At 39.8% G+C, this 22,278-nt stretch overlaps 1 protein-coding gene across 5 annotated transcripts in view; it reads left to right on the forward strand.

The window, feature by feature from the left end:
- NHSL1 (NHS like 1) overlaps window positions 1-22,278 on the forward strand; it is a 126,247-nt gene that overhangs the window by 45,448 nt on the left and 58,521 nt on the right. For 3 of the 5 annotated variants that reach the window (XM_032407791.1, XM_032407793.1, XM_032407796.1), the window contains exon 2: window positions 18,664-18,816. In XM_032407791.1, the coding sequence (XP_032263682.1) occupies window positions 18,664-18,816 (153 nt within the window). Of the gene's footprint in view, window positions 1-3,724; window positions 4,015-15,074; window positions 15,924-18,663; window positions 18,817-22,278 lie in introns of those variants that run through there. The other 2 variants (XM_032407794.1, XM_032407795.1) reach the window with 2 other exon arrangements.

Genomic DNA, 22,278 nt, shown 5'->3' on the forward strand with positions numbered 1-22,278 from the left:
CTTTACTCCCAGACTCCCTTGCAGCTAGACTGGTATGTGACCAAGGCTCTGTCAACCAGTATTGAATTTGGTTGCAGTATGAAAATTAGGCAGTAGCTTCATAGGTTGTTTGCATCTTCTTGTAAGCCTTGCTGCACTAGCCTCTTGCTCTTTTGACATTGACTTCTGTGGACACTTAGCATCCAGACTTGCACGTCATCAGTGATGAGAGCAGGTAGCAGCAACAGCAGTGTTTCACTGTGACAGTCTTGGCAGTGTGGCATGTCAGCGTGTCCTCTGGCCCTGCTGGAGATTCTGAAAGCTCCTTAATATCTCTTAATAAATCCTTTTTGCTTCATATAATGAGTAGATTCTGTTGTTTCCATATAAGTGTTCTGACATTCCCTTCATAGCCACTTAACAAGGGGCTGGCTGTCTTGTTTCAATTATCTGATTTTCTTTCCCTAAATACTGATAGTGGTTAGATGTTCTTGTGTGTTCTTTATCAGAATTTATGCAATACTTCAGTTGTATATAACTAAGATTGGGGGGAAGTCAGCATTTTAAAAATAAATACAGAGAATATATTATTTTTCAGTTATGGGCTGTTATCATGACCATATCGTTTATGGTTTATGATCGTTTATGCAAATCCCACTCTTAGAAGAAAATCAGTTTGTCTAAGTAAAAAATAATCAAAAACTAAAATAGTCACTCAAAATTGCCCAGCATCATGAAATCGAAAGAGAAACTGGTAAGGCTAGAGGCTAACCCAAGTCAGTGGGTGGGCGCATCCAACCCCTGGACTGTTGGTGTCCTAGCTGGAATATAAAGCATTTAAGAGAGGCAGGAAGTGTTAGGACACAGCCAAAGGTTAGGCATGGGAGAAATCGTTAACATAAGGAGGACAGACTATTTACCCCCATTCCTTCTTTCATCAACATTATTTCACTTTGGATTTATAGAATTTTCCTAACTTTTTTTTTTTTAAGATTTTATTTATTTATTTGACAGACAGAGACAGTGAGAGAGGGAACACAAGCAGGGGGGAATGGGAGAGGAAGAAGCAGGCTTCCCGCTGAGCAGGGAGCCCGATGCAGGGCTCGATCCCAGGACCCTGGGATCGTGACCTGAGCCGAAGGCAGATGCTTAATGACTGAGCAACCCAGGTGCCCCTAGAATTTGCCTAACTTTTCAATTCAGTTTTCCTTTGCCTCTACAATTCTTCTAAAACACAGACCACTATCTTGTATAAAAACTGATGTTTAACCATAACTAACTGACTGAGGTCTAACCTCTTTGACTTGCCAGGGAAGGTTCCTCACAACTGGCCCTGATTTACTTTTCTAGCCGTATTTCCCACTTCCACCCCTACGAACCCCACTTGGTCATCCCAGTGGGCTAGCAGATTGTCTCAGACAGGTTCAGCCGCAGACAACAGTGTAAGCAGAAGGGGATTTAACATAGGTGGGTGGTACTTACACAATCATTGGAAAAGCCTAGGGAACAAGTCCAAGCTGTTCAGTAATGACTCCCAAGACACCATTTCACAACTGCCTTACCAAGGCCTGAACTGGTAGGGATTGAACACTGAGACTGAATTATCACTCCTACTGAGTTGCTTCAACAACCAGACTTACCCGCAGAAATCGCCAAAGCATCAGGAGTGTGGACTCAGGTCCTCCATCAGATTCGCCAGGTGTACCGGTTCTGCAAACCAGGTGTAAGGCAGATTGGGAAATGTGGTTTTCAGCTTGTAGACCTTCACATGCAGTGCAGCCTACAAGGTGGTTTGGGGCTATGAAGGCAATTACAGCCTCCGTTATACATGTAACTCAGTATTCCCAACACACTGACAGCTCGCTCTCTTCACTGTGCCTTTGCTCTTGCTCTTTTGTTTAGTTGGCATGTGTTTCATATCCTTCTCCATCTAGCAAATTCTTACTCGTCCATCACACGTCACCTGCACTGTCATGTTTTCTCTGATATTATTTCCTTCTAGTTCCCATTAGAGGGCACCCTCTATTTAAAAATGTGTCTTACTACCATTTGATTGTATCAGTCTTCCATCCAATGGAATTCCTAACAGACAAGGAATAGGTTGCTTATTCATTCATTTTGCTCTTCAATCAGCAGACTTACTGCCATCTCCAAAGCCAACGAAGGAGATAGATAAGTTCAATTATGGAGGGATAAGTGACAGAGGAGCGGATAATGACTCTTCTAGGGAGAAGACATGGGAGACAAAATGGTCAAGGAGGACTTTGTAAGAGAAGGTTGTCTTCATCTTTGTGTCTTCAGTGCCTAGTGTTGTGCTTGGTGGGTAGTGTCCTTAATGAACAAGTCAAGGCTGGAATTGAATGAAATGACTTGTTTGAAATGTACTTTCATGTCTTACTAAAAGCTGTCTACCAATACTGTGATGCTTTAACATTAATTATTTTCTAATACCATAGAATAAAGCTAAATTCTCTGGAGCTCATTTTGCTTAAACTTTTCCTCCTGTAATTTATTCCTTTAATAATAATTGTATGCCTACTGTGTATCAGATCTGGTGGTCAGCCCCTAGGCCCTGTGGATCCAGAGAGCCATGGCCTCTGTTCTGTGGTCCAGATCATATGTCTAGTGGGAGATAGACTCACCAAACAAACAACTATACCAAAGCAGCAAGTAGTAGTGCTGTAAGGAAAGTACGGGTCTTGATGAGATGAATAATAGGCAGTGTCAACAGAGTCAGGGGGTCAGGAAAGGTTTGCTTTCCTGAAGAAATTGTCTGTTAATCTGAGACCCAAAGGATGATGGGAAGAGAGCGGGTTAAAGGTAATTCACTGGTCCTTCTGGCTCCCATTTTTCCCTAGCAACAAAAGAGTTTTTCCTTTAACTCTTCTCCCTGTCCTCCAGCTCCAGTAGTCATTTGGTTGCCAGGATACTTGGTATTCAGGAAAATAAATTCCAATTTCAACACACAGGGAAGCTTTTCAAGAAACAACTTACATTTGTGATGGGAAAGTAGTCATCATCCGTGTGGGAATTTTTATTTCATTATTTGTGAGCTATTTCCTAAAGGAAGTTTTCATAGAGGTTAGACTGTTGTGGCATTATAGGACAGATGCTTTTAAATTCTCCCAGCTCTTTCCCTCCTTCACCCATTCATACAGATGGGTGATTATCACCTTTCTTTGAATGTTTCCATGAATGTTATGTGTTGTCATGTTGTATCAAATTGGGGAGTAGCTGACTTTGCAAAGCGAGTACTTGGATTTGGCTCTGGCCCTACAAAAATATCAGAGGGGGCTTGCCGTGTGTGGAATACACAAAGCATTAAGTCAGACAATTTCAAAAATTAACCTAAGAATGGATCACTGATGCTAGAGAATGAATAGATTTAGAGTAAGTACATTTTATTAGGAGAGTAGGAAGAAAAATAAATGTGTGTGGAGAATGGAGGCCACTTTAGGGAAACCCCATCCAGACAGGGGAATTAGCCAGTCGTCCTTTGATCAGTGTGGGAATCTCCTGAAACCCTTCTCTTGCCATTTGCATTGACCTGAGAAGAATTTGCAGGCTCTGCCCCAAGACTCCCAAATGATCCCCTTTACCACTGTGATGTTTTTAGGGCATTCTACACATTTTAGTTCTCTCTGAATGAAGCATTCACGTTGCCATTCAACATGTCTAGTTTGGGGTGCATTCTAAATCAAATTATACAAGAAGCTATTTGTGGCATTCAGCAGCTGCAGAAAGAAGAGGCTGTTTGGGGGGTGGGGCAAGGGAGAGTGGTGGTGTTAAACACAATATTAAGTGAAGCTGGAAAGTTCAGAGTATAGAGTTATCCTTGTTGATGGGCAGTTGTGATTGTATTGACAAGAGGAAGACGGAGGTTACTGGGTGACGAAGTGAATTTTATCCTATTTCAACATGGGACGCCCTGCTGGCATGAGCCCTCCATAGATGCTCTGGGGTTTGTTTTGATAATGAATGTGATATATCCTCCGGAGTCTGTGGCCGAGTCCTCTATCCAGTGGGGTGCAGCTGGTGAGTATTTCTCTTCAGAAAGCAGTTATAATAAAATAATTCCATTGCATCCCGTTGTGCATAAGCATTGAGACAAGTGGAGAACAGTGCAGGTGCGTTAGGACTGTCTTCGAGAGCCGAAATGCTTACTTGATTAAATATGGTTCGCTAGTGAAAATTGACTGTGGCTGCTCAGTTTGAACATGTTTTATCATGTAATGATTCATATGGACTGCTACGCACAAAGAGATGGGCGTTTCAGATAAGGGGATGAAACTGGGTTAAGCCGCGTCTGCTGGGAGTTGTTGTACAATGTGACGGAGGTTTGGGGAAGTTACTTGGCCTTGTAAGACCCCCCCCCCCCACGTTATTTTTTCCCCAGATACCTTACATTTCTTTTTATTCTGGTTCAGGAAAACATTGATTGTGTGTCTTTTTATTGTCGGTCAGATTCCTCTAGTGCTTTCTACTCCCTTCCGCCTTTCTTCCTTAGTGGAAAAAAGCAATAAATGAATGAATGAATGAATGAATGATAAATACAGTGTACGAAACTACAAACTCTCTGCACCTGTCTTTACAGTTCCAAAGCTTCCTGCTTTTGACTGCTTGTTGAAACTATTGTTGGGGTGCATGAGAAAGACGGCTAATCTTAATCCCTCCTATTATGATTTTATTTGCTACGATGTGAAGAATCCCATGGTTTTTTTCTGCTGTTTTGAACCCTGATGATACCGAGGGGGAGGAGCTAAGCATATCGTTTTAACAAAGTCAGTGGCCAGCCATTACCTAGCATCAGCATTCTTGTTTTGATTGCCATGTGATTTTTCTCCAATTCTGTGTGGGCCTAATTATGTGGGCTCTGCAATCAACACGCCCCCCTTCCTTCCAGCTGTGCCCTAATTGTGTTGCCCTCTGGTACCCGGGGCATGCCAGCAAGCTTGGAGGTAATTCTGTGGCGTCAGGTCAGAAACCTGCACCGTGAACTCCTTGCTTTAGAAATGTTAGGTTACTAGAATTTAGAGATACTGAACATATGTCCCCCCTGAAATAATTGATGTTTTTACTCTTGTCCCTTACTCTCATTTGTTGTTTCCTTATTAAAATTATCCTTATCTCTCACAATTGACAAGAAAAATCAGTGAAAGAATATGAAACGTTGAGCTTAGAGGAAGGTTTATTTGTGTCAAAAGTCTATGCTTGACTTTAATGAAAGTTCTGTACTCCCTGGACTCATTCTGAATATCATTTTATGCCTGGCTGACCTTCCTTTGCTCCCTCCGTGACACCTGCAGCAGCGTAATTCCAGATCCTTCACAGCCCTCATGCTAAATACGGAGCTAGTGTCTCCGTTTGAAGAATTCTGCTGTCTATGCAATAGTTTAGGACACTGTAATGTTTTTTTTTTTAAACCAACCCTAATGAGATAAATGTTATCCTTGCCTAGGTCAACCTTCACCATTGCTAGAAAACCAAATACAGTTAGACATTTAGTGTTGCTGTCAGGTCTTCAGCAAACCAGAGCGGTCTATCTTAATTTGTCTAATTATCATTTTGCATGTGAACCAGCTGGCCTCTTAACAAAAGCAGTTGGTCACACCAGTTTATTAATTGTAGCGCTCATCTTAACCATATGTGAAATAATATAAGAAATCACAGGAAGTAGAGAAAAGAAAAATGGAACAGTTTGTGAGATTGTTCCGCTGCTTACAAAATAATGAGTCCAAATTATTCTTTTCTCTGAATCTTTATATATACTGATCATTAACTGTAATTAATTTAAGCAGTGAGAAATACGATTTTCCTTCCGTCATTTTAAATAACATATTTTTTGTGTTTGTGGACAATTTGGCTTCAGAATCCTTTTCTCTCTAAATGAAAACACTCTTGTTTGGATTTCTTTTTTGCAAGATTGTATGTTTTGCTTGGAAGTTGATGTGGACCTCTTTTTTCTTAGCCATTTTTCATTTAAATGTAGCTGTCCCCTGATAGATTCAGAAATGTTTTACATCATTCACAGGTGCTTCCTTAATCTGCGCTTGGTTGCAGATGCTAGGTAGTTTGTGAAAATTCACAGAGATTATAGAGTGTGGGTCTTCCTTCGGTGGAGGAAGATGCGAACATTCTTTTGAGACCTGTTAAATCAGAGGCATTTCTCCCAAGCTCTTCTGTCAAGAGAGTAAGTAGCAGGAATCAAACTATGTGAATGTTTCACTGGCTACCACATCCCCCTGCAGGTGGCGACCTTCTACTTTATTTCGTCAGCCGCCCCCCCCAACCCCACCCCACACAGAGTCTTCATTAGGATGTCCCCTTTGTCCAATTTTAAAAGTACAAGAGAGCCCAGAGTATAAAGCACTTTAGCTAATCACGTGACTCTTAAATTAGATTTCTCAGATCATCACATTATACTTCGGCTTTTCATTCTACAATGAGATTTTTTTTTCTTTCTTCCCTGAAGATTTTAAAAGAAAGGTTGAAATTGATTTTTTTTTTTTCAAATTTGAGGTTCATTTCCCTTTAAGTTATTTTTATTATAAAAGGATGTAATTATGGTAAATTTAAGTAGCACAGAAAATTAGTCTCTTCTCTAAGATGTGATAGACCCCTAATATGCATTCTGTGTTTTGAATGATTGAATTAGGAAAGGTAAAGTGAGTTAGGTTTAGAATTGAACTAATTGATTATGTAGCTCTACTCATATACATTATTTCTATCCTGAATGAGCCTTTATATTCCTAATATAGGCTGAGGAGAATGAATTAGATGAATCAGTACTAACGTGGGTGGATGGATTAGAGCTGTACAACATGTCATGAAGAATAGTTGGTACAAGCATAAGAGGCTTACAGTTAATGAAATTATTCATTCTCTTTCTGTGAGACAGACGTAGTTCACTTTTGAGGAAGTTCTCCTTGAAGTAATATGGCCTATATTTTTTTGAAATAAAGAGTTACTAAAGCTCTGTCAAGGAATGCCTCTTAAGGTTAACATTTGAAAAACAAACAGGGGCGTGCCAAGTCGGGCTAAGTCAGGGATCAAGCATCCCCGGGGAAGAATGACAAGCGCGGCGGCACAGAGGCAGAAATGAGTGTGGCCGTTAGCAGCCCTGCCCCACCAGCCTTTCCCAGTGAAGGCAGAGGCAGATGGGAGCGTGGATGCTGGATAGCTCCGTGATGCGCTTCAGGTCCCTTATTTTGTAAAATAAAAAAGAGTGGATGGGATGCTCTTTGGGACCATCTTCAGCTCTGTCTAGGAAAATAGGAAATCTCCCCTTTTCAGCTTGCCCTTGCCATATCACTGCTCACCGTGACTTCCAGCCTCACAGCCCCTTCCCTTCACAGAGCCCTCCACCGTCAGCCCCACCTCGTGCCCGTCATCTCGGGCCAGTCTCCAGATTGCCCCGTGCCCAGAATTAGAGGGGCATTGCATCCTTCCAGCCCTGCAGGCAGGACTGAATTTTCATGCTGTGTCAGCAGGGCTCCCTTTGTGTTTTGGACTTTTGATTGGGGTTTCTTTTTTTCGTAGCATGTTTTCTGTTTGCCTCGCCTTTCGTTTGTTCAACATTTGTCACATGAATATTGTGGCTTTACTAAACTAGTCACAGTGATAGCAGACGTTTTGAAATTGACCGAGCAGATGGTAGCAGTGGTTTTAGACTAAATTATTAACTAGGATCCACAGCAGAAGCCTTTAGCTTCAACACATGCAGAGTAAAGGGTGTTTCTAGCATCAGAATTAACTGGTCAAGTGGATGCCAGATCAGGTTTCCTCTAAAGAACTGATACATTATAATCTCCTCAGGTTTCCCCTTCTACACCAGCCACCTCCCCTCACCAGATATTGATGGAGAGATTTCCATCCGCCTTGTTTTCAATATGCCATATGATTCATCATTAAAGATTAATTCAGAAGCAGGAGGAAGAAAAGATCATTGTACCACTGAAGTTCTAGAACATTGGGGATTTTTAACATACCTTTATGAAATAACATAACTCAAGGGACAATTAATATAATTCTTCATGAGCATCTGTCATCAGACACATGTTTTCATTCCGGGACAGTATTTCTACAGCGTTACCTTGTAGACTGTGTGTGTGTGTGTGTGTGTGTGTGTGTGTGTGTGTGTGCTTAACCTCCTTATGAACTGTAGAAAGCACAAGATCAAAGTCACACCCGGGGTATAACTGAAATTTCCCCACTTGTCTGTAAAAGGCCTTTCTTTATAACTGGTTTATCTAAAACTAGCCTCCTATCCAGGATATGCATCTGATTGTGATGGTCCTCAAATCTCCTTTAATTTGGCACATTCCTTTATTATTATTATTATTATTATTATTATTATTATTATTATTATTTGACTTACCAGAGAGGCCAGACCAGCAAAATGTTCCACTTTTAGTTTGATGGTTTTCATTTTTTCCTCTAGCTCTTGTATTCCATGTAAACTGGAAAAGTTTAACTTGTCAACAGTGTTTAACTTGATTTTACCATAGGTGATGCTTATCCTTGGTATTTCATCACATCAGGGGCCACACGATATTGCTTGTCCCATTAGGGTCTCCTGGATTAGGAAGATGGCAAGCTGGTCCTTCCACTGTGCAGTTGCTCTAATCTTCCTCTTATATGGCAGCTCTGCAGTAATGGAACCTAAAATTGACAAGTGAATCAAAGAAGTTTTGAATGTGTGAGGTCTTAGACTGTTGAGAGAGGAATAGTAGAAATTTGGAGGGAAAATGCCTGATGGGAAAAAATAAGAGATCCTTTAGTCACATGTAACCAACTCACCTTTTTGGGTTGATTCTATTCAGTTAAATGCCTAACAGCCAGAACCTGTAGTCAATTCAATTTGTCTTGAGTAATATAAAGTATATTGTTTCATCCTTATGTTAAATCCTTATGGCTTTTTTTTTATATCATAAATTACAGTTGTATCAACAAATGAATTATACTGTAGATTTTTTAAAAGTCCTTTACTCGTGAAATTTTCTCTCCCTGAAATTCAACTTTATCTCTGGGAATCCTGAATTTTATCTGACAGCCCTATTTTTTAAAGGTACTCTCTTATTTACACATTTATTGATTGTATCAGTTCATCTGCCTGTGTTACTTGCTTTGCAGCTTCAATAATGATTGTTATTTTGATAGATAAAAATTACAAACCGTATATAATTGCCCTCAATGTGAAAGTGTTTATAGAAACATGAGACACAATTCTTATCTCCAAAAGTTAAAGTTGTGGGAAGACTTTGATTCTTAAACAGGAGGATAGGGACTAAGCTATCTCTAAGTTTATTATTAAAGCATTATTATGAATTGTTTAAGTAGATTATGTTGCTTGTTAATTTTTAAATATATATTTTTAAGATTTTATTTATTTATTTATTTGACAGAGAGAGATTGAGTATAAGCAGGGGGGAGCGGCAGACAGAGGGAGAGGGAGAAGCAGGACTCTGAGATCGTGGACTGAGCCAAAGGCAGACGCTTAACTGGCTGAGCCACCCAGGTGCCCCTAAATATTTCTAAAATCTCTTACTATTAAGTGTACACTTTATTTTATAGGCCCAGGGGCCTTCTATTGGATACTTTCTGCTATGATATTTTCCAGTGCCCCCAGTCTAAGAAGTACAAGAATGCTTGGGTGTGTCTCTGGATTTAAAAATTGTATTTCAAGTATTCCAGCCATGTGTAAAGATAATGAGGACACCTAAATTAACTTAGTCACGTACAATCTTTTATTTCAGATGTTAAGCTTGATTTTTAAAAATAGCCTAAAACAAATCAACAGTCAGTAAAAGTCCTGTTTATAGATAAGGCTGGGCTGAGACCTTTCGTATTTTGAAGAGGTAAAATTCCTTTGAGAAGAACTTAAAATTATCTTTTGGTACACGGCCCTTACCAGAGTTCCATTATATCTGATTTTTCTTTCCCTTCCCTCTTACAACTTAGACCACAGTGATCTTTACTGATTATATATACCATTTTCAGTTGATCAAGGATTCAAATTTTGTGTGATTCAAAATGTGTATATTATCTGGCATCATATCTGCATATAACTCTGTGGACAGTACTTGAAAATGTTCCTTTTTAGTAAATACTGTTTAACAGAGTCTGTGAAAGGTTTTTGGATTCAACATAAAGACTTTTAATGCCCCAGCCACCCCGAATGCACAGAGGAGGGCCTGAAGTTTTGTCTAGGTGGAGATGGGGCCGTGGGGGAAGGATTCGAGGGGCTGGAAGCCTTATCTGTGAGTCCTGGGAGGCTTAGACAGCTCTGCTCTTAAGAAGCTCTCAGGTTTGAACATAAAATCTTTTGTCCTTAGTAAAAATAATAAGGTATTTTAAGGTTGTGCTCAAGACGACGTGGGTGTTAACAGAGTCATTTATTAAACAGCTAGGGTTTAATTTCAAATTTTTATACCTTAAGTGTATAATGGTTCCTGAAGTTACAGACTTAAATACAGTCTGATAAGACCAAGGTAGTTGTAGAAAAATGGCCCTGCGTGAGAACTGATTCGGGCCTCCTCACCTCTGGCATGCATTGCTACACCAGCTCCTAGCTTCTCTTTCTGCCCCGGTCAAGTGCACTCACATCCACTGCTCCCCTTGCACTAGTGGTCTCTTGGAAATCTGACACTGGCCTTACAGCTTTCCCTTTTTAACTCCATCAGTGACTCCCTGGCCCACCAATGAAAACCCACCCCCTATGGGAAGCAAGGGCCTTTGGGGTCTGGCCCTGCCTCTCTCCACCTCCCTAGCTGCCTTTCCCCACATCACCCCCCTGTAAGCTTATCCTGAACCTCCGTGTGACTGTGACTGTGTTTTATCTAAGAGTTCTCTCTTCCACTCTGTACTCCAAATGGGGTGGGTGCCCTTTGCCATCTTTTCCATTAATATCATGGTCTTATCTCTCTCCCTGTGCTTGTTCATTACTTTATTATTCTTATCTTGTTGGGCGTGTTGCTCTGTTGGACTCTGACCTTCCTAAGGTCAGGAACCAAGGAACCAAGTTTGATTTACTTTTAACCTGGATGTTGGGGGAGTTAATAAGTTCTCGATGTAAAATTTCTGAGTGGTTGAATGCAAATGCATAGTTACAGTTAAAATTTTTAGACTGTGTATTACTTTGCAAAATATTTCTATAACTCTTTGCTAATATGTTGTATACCTACTCCTGGAAAGTAATCAGATCACTGTAGAAACACTCAGATGATTCCTAGAAGAAAAATTTTAAATGCTGGTCAGAAATAAGATTTCATTTCAGTGAAAGACTAAGCAGAAAGAAATGTTGGAACTTTATAAGGATGCAAATATTTATACAGTAGTAGTGGTAATAGAATTCTCAACCAGGATAAGCCACCAGGATTGTTCAAGTGATAGGGAGCATATTTTTCTGTATAATATTTGGCAGTATTTTTAGAGAACATGATTCTCAAATATATTATTTATCTGTCCTAATAGGGATTTTTTTATAAGATATATTGACTTGAATGTACTAAAGATATCTTTTCCCAGCTTAATATGTGCTAATGAAAGAGAAATCAGGACACCGAGATTCTCATCTTAGCTCCTACATTGCATTAGCTTCTAGATCTCAGTTTTCTCATTTTTGACTGAAGATGAAATCTACCTGTCTGGTTCATTGAAAAATTGACTATAATAGCCCTTATAGAAATGAGGAAGTTCTTGATAAGCAGCTAGGGTTTGGGCTGAAAGCAGATTGGCTTAAATTAGACATCCCCGGGAGATAATGTGAAATTTAAGTAGAGGTTAGCAATATGGATCCGGAGGACAGACAAATGAAAGACAACAGTGGGAGAGGTAGATTGAGCAGAGCGTTTAAAAATAGTAGCATAATCCATGGATCATCAGTCTTTTTCCCTAAAGGTCCAGATAGTAAATAGCTTCAACTTTACAGGCCATATGGTCTTTGGTGAACACAGCCCGAGAGCAGCCATATACAATAGATAAACTAATGGCGTAGTGGTGTTCCATTACAGCTTTATTATTGGACACCGGAATTGGAATTTCATAGAATTTTCACATCATGAAATGTTATTCTTTAAAAATTTTTTTCAACTATTTAAAAAGGGGTCAACTAGTTTTGGCCGAGGGGCCTTAATTTCCTGACTCCTGCTTTTCCCCAGTAAAAAAATCATTAAGGTTTTAATAAGTAAATAGCACAGGACAAATGTTTAAGGACAGGCTCTTTGAAGCTTGTTAAGAGTTTGTTAGAACCCAGAGAAGGAACAGTCGGATGTAGGAAAGGAACAGGTGTTATACAGTGTTGATGAAAAGCTCAAGAACTGGGTCATTAGTGGTATATAATTAAAGATAATTACAAGAGGAGAGAGAAGACGACCATTGGTACTAGTTAGAGGGGCACTGGTAACCACTGGGAATTTTTTGTAAATGAATAGAGAGAATTTTGGGCGGTAGAAAAGATAGTGTATAGCCGCTGGAACTGATAGGTTTAGAGCAATCTTTCATGGAGCTGGTAGCTTAACTCTGAGGCAAGTAAAAACACTGAGGTCTGCGATGTTTATTGCCCTTCTGTGAAAGCATGACTGACCCTTCATTAAGCTTAGGGCTGCTTAGCTATGTCTTAAGATTTCACTCATCTATGTAACAAATATATATGCTTACCACATACCAGATACAGTTCTAAGGACTTTATCGATAATAACTCCTTAAATTCTCATGGTAACCTTGCAACATAAATACTTTTACTGTCTCCATTTTACAGATGAGAAAAGCAAGGTATAGAGAGGTCCCTCCTCTAGTAAATGACTAATATCCTGGGTGGGATGGCTCCAGTATTGGGCTTTTCACTCCTACCTGCCCTTTACTGTCAAATTTTCCACGTCAGGGCACCTGGGTGGTTCAGTCGGTTAAGCATCTGCCTTTGGCTCAGGTCATGATCTCCGGGTCCTGGGATAGAGCCCCACACCCACGCCGGGCTCCCAGCTCAGGGGGGAGTCTGCTTCTCCTTCTCCCTCTGCCCCTCTCCCTGCTTGTGCTCTGTCTTTCTCTCTCTGTCAAATGAATAAATAAAATCTTAAAACAATTTCTTTTCCATGTCTGAGATATTTGAACTTTGTTTTTCTGCTGTTAATAGGGCTAAAGTTGGAAGAGGAAGTACCATGGATTTATATATTTTATGTTGAATGTATAAATGGAGCAATTAAAAGATATTAGACACTTCTATAAAAACCTGGCTCTTCAATAAACTATGACACTGAGGCCATGCAAATTATAAGCCTGTTCTCATGCTGATGTGCAGGCTATAAAGTAAGAGATGATAAAATTATTGGGGAAATCTTTATAATTAATAAGCTCTTTCAGAACGTAACCTGATGTGTCATGTGGTAAATACCATAATTTATTTGGCTAGCATCTGAAGATCCGGACTTGAGGGGGACAGCATGGAATGATGCATAGAGGACGACGTACCCTGGATGCTGGGATGGAAGCCTACTTTCTACTCCTAGCCTCACCACTGACTGGTGTGCAACCAAATAGTGGTATCATCTAGACACAACTATGGCCACTTACTATACAATATCAAGTGAGGAAGGAATTTCCTCCATGTGTGACTCCTGCTACAGTTCATTTGCTTAGAGCACTCCTCTGACTAGTCCTAGTGGACTGCAAGTGTCTCACAAACACCCCCCACCCCGTGGTGATCATATCCCCTCTTTAAATGAGAACCAATGGATTCACTGTAGATTTTTGTTTTATTGCCATCTCCTCCTTAAGGTTTTTACTCACATCTCGCCTTTTCAATGAGGTCTATCCTGACTCCTATTTAATCCTGCAACCTGGCCACTTCCCCAGCCCTAAAATCTTTTTTACCGTATTCAGCCTTTTCTTCTGTCCATTCACTTACCACCTTCTAACACGCCATACAATTGTAGTTTACTGTCAAATCATGTAAGTCCTGCGAGGGCAGGAATGTCACGGATGTACCCGAGATGCGTGGCACTTAGTATGTGCTCAGTATTTACCTTTGAATGAATGGTTGGATGCCGTTGTTGTCTACATGAAAAGCTGCATGTTATTTCCAACCCCACGTATGTGGAGTGACATTGTGTGTTGCATTTCTCCAACACTTGGGGGTTGTGAATCCGAGAGCTTTTGTCTAGAAGCCTACCCACTACTACCTGTCTCTCGTGCAGTGAGACTGAGACGCGGCTCTTGAAGCAGAGCGTGGTCACTCTTGCTTATAAATTTGTTTTCCTAAGGGGAATTTCGCTTGCTAATTTAAGGCAGCTATATAATTTAACTTTGGAGTCATTTCTCATTTGAGTCGTTTCTTGTTTGCCATCTGGCCATGTAATTACTTTTGAGTAAAACTATGTACAGGATGAAAGAGCACAAATTGGAAATCTGTGATAATGTGGATGGTGAGATGATAATATGTGTGTGTGTGTGTGTTTTTTGCTTTGCTTTGCTTTTGCTGTTGTTCAAAAAATACAATTAAGGGAGAGGGGAACATTGGAGGAGGAATCATTGAGATCTTTCCCTAGAGGGAGCCCCTTATATAAATTTTCTTCTTTGACTGAGAGCTTTTGTTATAAACTAAATGTTTTGAATTAGTGGATTATTGCATTTTTCCATTCATTTATAAGTCTGGCCCTAAGCTATGAAACAAGAGGTTGTCTAACATGTCTCCAAAGCTGTTCTGCCATGAAGGGGACCTGGGCAGAGGTGTGAGCGTCATTCTTTCCCTTGGTCCGTTTTCTTAGTGTTTTCCAATCTGTATTCTTTTCCTATTTGTTCCAGTCCCTTTAGCCTGGAAGTTATTTTCCTAGTGCCAGCCTCGGTGTATTATTATTTCTGAATCTTCCCTTTCACTTTGCTTCCCCAGTTCTTGGAGGTTAATTGCAAATGGACAAAAGAACCAGAACCCAGTACTGTATATTCAAGTTCAAGAGAAACCTAAATAATGTTTGTTTGGAATTACTGTTCTCCCTCATGGGTAGGGGCAGAGTTTGTGTGTGTGTGTGTGTGTGTGTGTGTGTGTGTGTGTAATTTTTAAACCAGGTGCTTAGATAATTAAATTTAAAATACACAGATTTAAATCATTAGGGTACAATTGCAATGCTGATGATCAGTCATTGGCAACAAACAAACAAAAAACTACTGGGTGAGAAGACAGGAGGTACTAATTTGCATGAAAATGCAACCAAGTCATCACGTACAGCTACAAGGAGATTCTGTTGTAAAGTTTTACTGCTTGTAAACGTTCCTTTGGTGTAGGAGGCAGGGCCTGGGGGCGTGGTGGGGGAAACAATAGTTTGGCTCTCCACTCCCCCATCCCCAAATCAGTTCAAATGCCTGAATTAATCGGAGAGTCAAAGAATCAAAACAGACTCGCTGTAAGTCTTGTGGGCTCCAGTAAACAGATCTGGTTGTACCTAGTAGCCTAGTGAAAATGGGGAATACATTTGCTTCACCTTGACTTGTGTAAAGGAAGATCTGCACTCTTTTCATTGAGAGGAGAAACTTCTGATCTGTTGGAGAGAAAGTGAATAAATGAGCACCGAGGCAGAAAGACTGATGTGGCTCTCATGCAAATAAGAACTGATTGGCTTTCTCTTTCTTTCTGTACACTTTGTCACTGCGGCTCTCAGCCTTAAAGATTAGGTTTCAGTGGGAGCTTTTCAGGTTCAAGGACTGTTAATGGGTTGTAACTGCCTGACAATAAACTCAACCTCAACATTACATCAGCCCCACCCGCAGATGTCTAAGGATTTGAGACTGAAGGAAGAAAGTTAGAATCTGGAGCAGAAGGATACAGCTTACCACCTGCCTGATGGGCTGAGCTTTTAATATGATTTAAATTTCTAAGTCCTATGTAGGCATCCTGGAAATGGTGGTCTTCATTAATGCAAAGATCAAGTCTTTAATTAAACTTTTTAAGAAAAAAAGTAAGTAATTTCTCCTCCCCTTCCCCCTTGATGGGTGTGTGTGTGTGTGTGTGTGTGTGTGTTGTACTACTTCATCTTTTTGAGTGATGGAATTAGAATGTGAAACAACATAATTAGCACAAGTTAAACTCCGTTCTCTACTAAGTTGTTCAAATACCTCAGACTTTTGTAACTCTAGGGCAGAATTATGTGATTTTAGCATGTCTTATTTATTTATGGTTGGGATTTTAGGTGAACCACTTCTTCTGTGCTTCTCAAAAGAAGCCCTTTGAAAAAAAAGGTGGGGTATTTACCTTATGTCTGCCTTGATGTATGTTTTTTTTGATTCTTTGGCTTACCATGCAGGGAGGCTGTGTGTGATCTATCACGTATTTTTGCTGGCGATGATCCTCTGAAACTCCCTGGAACTCTTGTTATGTATTTCAGAGCTCCGGGACAAACTCTGTCTAGACTGATCAGTCACTGTAAAGTGCACAGCGTTTGTGGCATGGCCTCATTGTGTACTGACCATTGGTTTACGTGTCTGTTTAATCCAGATGCTTCTTCATTCTCTGCAGAGTATAAATTTTACAAATACATGGTTTTGTTTTTATATAGCTGTTGGCTTAGTTTAGTTTAGCTTTTGGTCCAGTGATTTAAACTAGATAAATGTGGATGGGTATGAGCATTGGTGAGAGAGACATTGGAGAAAGCAACAAAGAACAGCCCTCTGGGCTCATTTTCTCCGGCTCCCTCGGTCGAAGGCTGTCTTTGGATGGACTGATTAAAATCTGCCCTGCAAGAGTGAGATGCTCCAGAGAAGAGACAACTGTTCTTTCATAGGAGCCAGTTGGTAGCTGTACAGTGGGGCTGATGGTGTGATGGATTTGATTTGTAATTGGCAAATAGGAAGTTTCACTTTTCAGTAGTTTTCAGCTATGAAGTGTGGTAATTCAGTCTTCCAAATAAATGCACATCAGCACAAAACGTTGCAATTAACCATGGCTACTCTTTGGGGGACATATGGCGAATTCCGCCCTGTGCAAGCTTCTCAGGCACGTAAATAAGGGCTACATCCTGTCTTTGTGGATTTTATGTATTAAGATTGATAATTACATGCACCATGCAAAACATTTGTTCAGCAAGAGGTTACGTGAAATACCAGGTGCCTAATTTACATGCTGCTTTTGTCAAACATTAAAAGCAGAAAGCACACAGACATTTCTGTTTTTAGCTTGATGTCTAGTCGCAGTGTTTATTTTCCCATTTAGCAACTTACGGAGAAGGTGGGATGATTTGAGAAATGAATTATTTGGAGATGAGGCTTACAGAATTTAGTAACTGTAGAAAAGATGGGCTATGGGGGAGTGCTAACCTGTGACTCAGGTTCCCAGGAGCGCGGAGGAGGCCAAGTTCCCCTTCAGCGATAGGTCTAAAGTCAGGGGCTCTGTTGGATTAATTTCACTGTTCCTGCCACAATCATGCTTTACATATATTAGCTCATTTGTTCTTTGTTAATAGCTCTATAATACGGGGCAGTTAGATACTTTGAATTAATTTGAAATAGTTCAAATAGGAAGGTTCAATAGTTGAGGCATGCTTGTTCATTTTATTTTGAGAGTCTGTTTTATAGTTTCATTTCTAGGGACATACGATGTTGTACAAATGTGTATGCTCAGTGTGCACTCTCTATCATGTCACAGTCACGGAAGACTTGCCCCTGGCTCACAGTTCTAGGATCTGCTGGTTTTACTTGTCATCCCCAGGAAATGCTTCAGCACGGGGGTTTTCCTCTTAAACTTCCCTAGTCTCTCCCTACATCTGGCTTATAAGCAGCAGATATATAGAAAGGGTTAAAAATTGTCGATGGATATATTTGGTGCTGTCAGCTTCATTTTGGGCTCCTCTGGTAGCCCCAACTCAGTCTGTATTTCAGGAAGAAACAAAATAGACACAGAGATCCCAAGCCCTAGGGGGATCAAGGAAAACTACAATGGAGATTTAGGGTACCTTTCATGATTACCTACCGTTTCCCCTCTGATAAACTCTTTTGTATTGGGGAAACTCAGTTGAATTGGATTGTGTTGGGAAGGGTCAATTGCATTGGAATTTTTAAAAAAATATTTTAATATAATAGTATTCCATAAACAAAAAATACTCCATGAAAGCAGGAAATGTGGAGAAAATTTTGTAATACAGATTGTTTTCTACTTCTATTAGATATGCTATTTAAATATATTTCACTGAATGTTTATGCTTAATTTTTTTAAAAAATTGAGTTTATTACAGTGATGTTTGCTTTAGAGGGGAAAGATTTGGTCTCCACCTCTTGGTAGGAAATTTGTTTCTGTCTTGACAATCTAACATTTACTGTTGCAATGACATTGTACAATTGGATGAATACTCATTGTGGCAGAGTTAAGTAGGAATTGGAGGTCTCTATCAGTTTTCTTAATTGTTTTCTAACTTCGGAGTAAAGGGAGGGCCCAAAATGCTGGGAAGCAGTTAACTGAGGAAACAATCCTACCAAAACATTGTGGGGGATGATGGACAGTTTCAGCTTTTCCTTTAGAGACAAAACACTGTGGGAAGGACCCCTGGAGCCTAAGATTAAACCTTATTCAGAATTTGCTCCATTCCCCCTTTGTTGGCCCTTACCCCATGGATGTGTTAGGCACCAAGAATCCATCTTGATGGAAAGAATTTGGAGCCACTGAAGCTTATTTTGACACCAGAATTTACTCTGCCTTTCTTTCTACAGCTGTCTCCAACCTTGATGAGGAGAGTAGATGGACGGTCCACTACACTGCTCCGTGGCACCAGCAGGAAAATGTGTTCCTTCCCACCACAAGACCACCCTGTGTAGAGGACCTGCACCGCCAAGCCAAGCTCAACCTCAAATCAGTATTGAGGGGTAAGATTGCATCCTGCAAGCTTGCTGTTCTTGGATTACTGACAGTTAGAATGGAAAGCACAAATGTGATTGCTGTTTGTAAAAGAAGATCTTTATATTAATGAACACATAGTATGCTGTCTTTTTTTTTTTTTTTTTTTTAACAAGAGATCCTAACTAACTTCCAGCCTAATACATGCCTAATAAGTTCTGGTCTCTGTAGAAACCTGCCAGTTTACAGACATGCAAATCTGTCCTCATAGAGCCCACCCCTGCTTAGAAACTCTTCAGCATGTTCAAACCACCAGTACTAATGTAATCCAAATAAACCCCTGCTGACATGCGGCATTTTGCTACTGCCTTTTTTAAACCATTGTAGGTATTCAGGGCAAATTTGTTAAAGCTAATACTTTATAATGGTTTGTTCTGTTTAGTTCAAGTTGGGTGGACAGGGGACCTATATATAGACTTTGAAAGAGTTCAAAATGGTTTGTTTTATCAGGAGTTGGGCAGCACCCAACTGCTCTCCTATGAAGCGTAGGTTCTGCAACAGATGGGCAGAGTACACGGTGGTCGGTAGGAAATTATAGGAAGAGAATCCTCCTATATCTAGTTTAAAAGTTTCCTTTTTACTTCAATTTACTGTGGATGTTAAGAAGTGTAAATGTATGGCAAGGAAAGGGCTTCTTAAAAGTGGTAAAGAAGTTCTTTAAAAGAGGAAGGAATGTCTTTTAAGATTCAGAGACTTTTTCCTTAAAAAAGCAAACTAATGTTCTTATTCTACCAGATCCAGGCAATATTTGGGACATCGTTTTATTTAAAAAGTGCTTGTTGTTGGGGTGCCTGGCTGGCTCAGTCGGAGGATCATGTGACTCTTGATCTCAGGGTCTTGAGTTCGAGCCCCACGTTGGGTGTAGACATCACTTAAAAAAACCAAAAACTTAAAAAGTACTTGTTATGTTATTTATCTGAAATTGAAATTTACTTTAACTGGGTGTCCTGCATCTTATCTAATTGAGAAAGACTTAAATCTAGAAGAAATCTGTTATTGATTCAAGGAAAACCCAGCATGAGGACCCCAGCTAATATTTATTAAACACTTGCCTATATGCCAGATTCAGTTCTAAGCCCATTACTTGTATTATATCATTTAATCCCCACAATAATCCTGTTTACTATTATTATGCAAATTTTATAGGTGGTGAAATGGACTCACAGATCAGAAACTTCCTGAGATCTCCAAGTTAGTTAATGGTAGAACCAGGATTTAAACATGGACAGTCGGAGGCTTCCGAGCCCTTACTCTTAACTGCTGTATTATATTGCCTTTAACATTTGTTGGAAATCTTTTATTCTGGCAGAAGTGCAGGCTACAAAGGCAGTGTCTTGGCTCTCAAGGAATTTCTACTTATTTCTGTAGTACAAATCACAATGTGAAAAATTCTCAAAGAGATGTGCCAAAAATTGCTGTATAGGAGTTAGAGAAAGCAGATAATTTCTGCCTCGAGAAAGAAGGAATAACTTATCATAGCCTTATTTTGTCTTCCTTGTAATGCTTCAGTTACCTCACGTATCTTACAGTATCTCGTATCCTACAGTCTTGGCTTTGGGCTCTCCAGAGCTGAGGTTACTGGGTCCCCTTTTTCATGTAGCCTGCCTAACCTATATATTTAGTGACCATAAGCTTAAATGAAAAGAATTGCATTAGTTGGGCTCTTCCGTATGGCCTTGGCATTGTACTTGGACCTTTGTTGCCTTCATGATGTATCTAAATCCAACCTAAATTTCTTCTACATCCCTTCCTTACCTAGCGATTTATCTTCAGTACATTGCAACCAAGAGCTTCTCTCCTCATAGCTCACCTTCTTCCACCAAATAATTAATAAGAATATTAAATGGCACAGTTCCCAGGACAAACCCCAGAGGCAGTGCCATTGTTAACATTTCTCTCTGAGCTACGAACAAACAGAGCTCTGCATGGTCTGGCTTGTAGAGAATGCTTTCAGGAAGGTATGTGTGAGTTTGAGTATTCAGGCCTGGCTGTTTTTTGATCACTCTCCAGGAAATTGTGCTTCACTGCCTCTTTCATGTATTTGCAAGTATCAGATCAGAGCTTCTCTTTTCTTCCCTGAGAAAATTGAACGTCTGTATATAGATTTTTCTGATTTTATTTTCCTTTTGATCATTCAGTAGATCCATGTGAAATATCATCACCACTGGTTTTGCGTACACTTGAATTTTATTTTGAGAAGGTAAATGCTTTAGCAGTTGCTCTCATGTCCTAAAATGCCTCATTGAAGGGATTTACTATTAATAAAGTTAGTAACTTCAGAAAATTCTTGGAGCTCAACTTTTGAAGTCTGGATTTAAGTACTCCTGAAGAGATTTTTAGATAAATAATAACTTTTAAAACAGTGAATAAGGAAGATAAAATGAGAAAGAGCATCTGAGTTGTTTTCCACTTCTTTTATTTACTTTTAATCACATGCACAGAACTTCACATCCCACACTTGCCATATACCATGTTCGCAACCTGAGTTAATAAACACAAGTACAGAGCATTTATTACCTCATTATCAGTGAAGATTAAAAAGAAGAAATTCAGTCCCTGAATATATGGCACTATTAAGGTATGATGTTATATAAAGCTATCAGTTTAAGTTAATTTGCCCTCAATGTTATTTGCTTAAAAATATAGAAAGGTAGCTAGTTATTCACAATGAGTAATCTGTTTTGTTCCTTCTCTTTTTACTGTGACCTTATCCATAATTTTAAGGAAGGAATACTGTTCTTTAATGTTAAATAGGTGGTGCTTTTTCATCATCATTAAATGCTCATCGTGTAAGTTCTTCTGTCAGGTTTTAGGGGAGCTCACTGTCCTCTTGAGGATCATAAAATATGGAGGGAAATGATACAATGAGTACTAGTTAAATTAATAAGTAAGTGTTGTAAACATTTGCTTATTAAAGTAATGCAGAAGTGCTTAAGGTCGGTAGAGTGAGGAAGGCATGGGTTTACTAAAAAATGTTTTTATGAAAAAGCTAAGTTTGAGTTAGCACATAAAGACAGATAACAGACTCAATTTAATAAGCATTTGAGCATCAATTCTGTACTATGCCAAGAGTTTTTTTATTGTTTGTTTGTTTGCTTTTGTTTTCTTGGGGGGGGGGGAGGTATACCAGGAGTTTTTAAATGAACTAATAAAAGTTTATGGTCCCTAACTTTAAAGAGCTGAGCTTGCTACTTTGTGTCAAGATTGAAGTAAATAGACAATGGTGTAATGGAGATGTGTACGGTGTACAGTGGGCAGGTAGAGAGCTCAGTCAGCTGGAAAAGAAAAGCATTGGGAGACCCCCCCCCCCACTTGCCCATGCTCTCATCCTGCCATTAAAGAGGAGGTGGGCACCGTGTGGCATATGGAATGCCTGCAGCAGGGGTCTTTTACGTGCAAGTCTACTCTGTTCTGGTCCAAATAGAGCAGAG

This window comes from Phoca vitulina, unplaced genomic scaffold (assembly GCF_004348235.1).
Source record: "Phoca vitulina isolate PV1807 unplaced genomic scaffold, GSC_HSeal_1.0 scaffold9, whole genome shotgun sequence".
Classification (NCBI taxonomy): domain Eukaryota; kingdom Metazoa; phylum Chordata; class Mammalia; order Carnivora; family Phocidae; genus Phoca; species Phoca vitulina.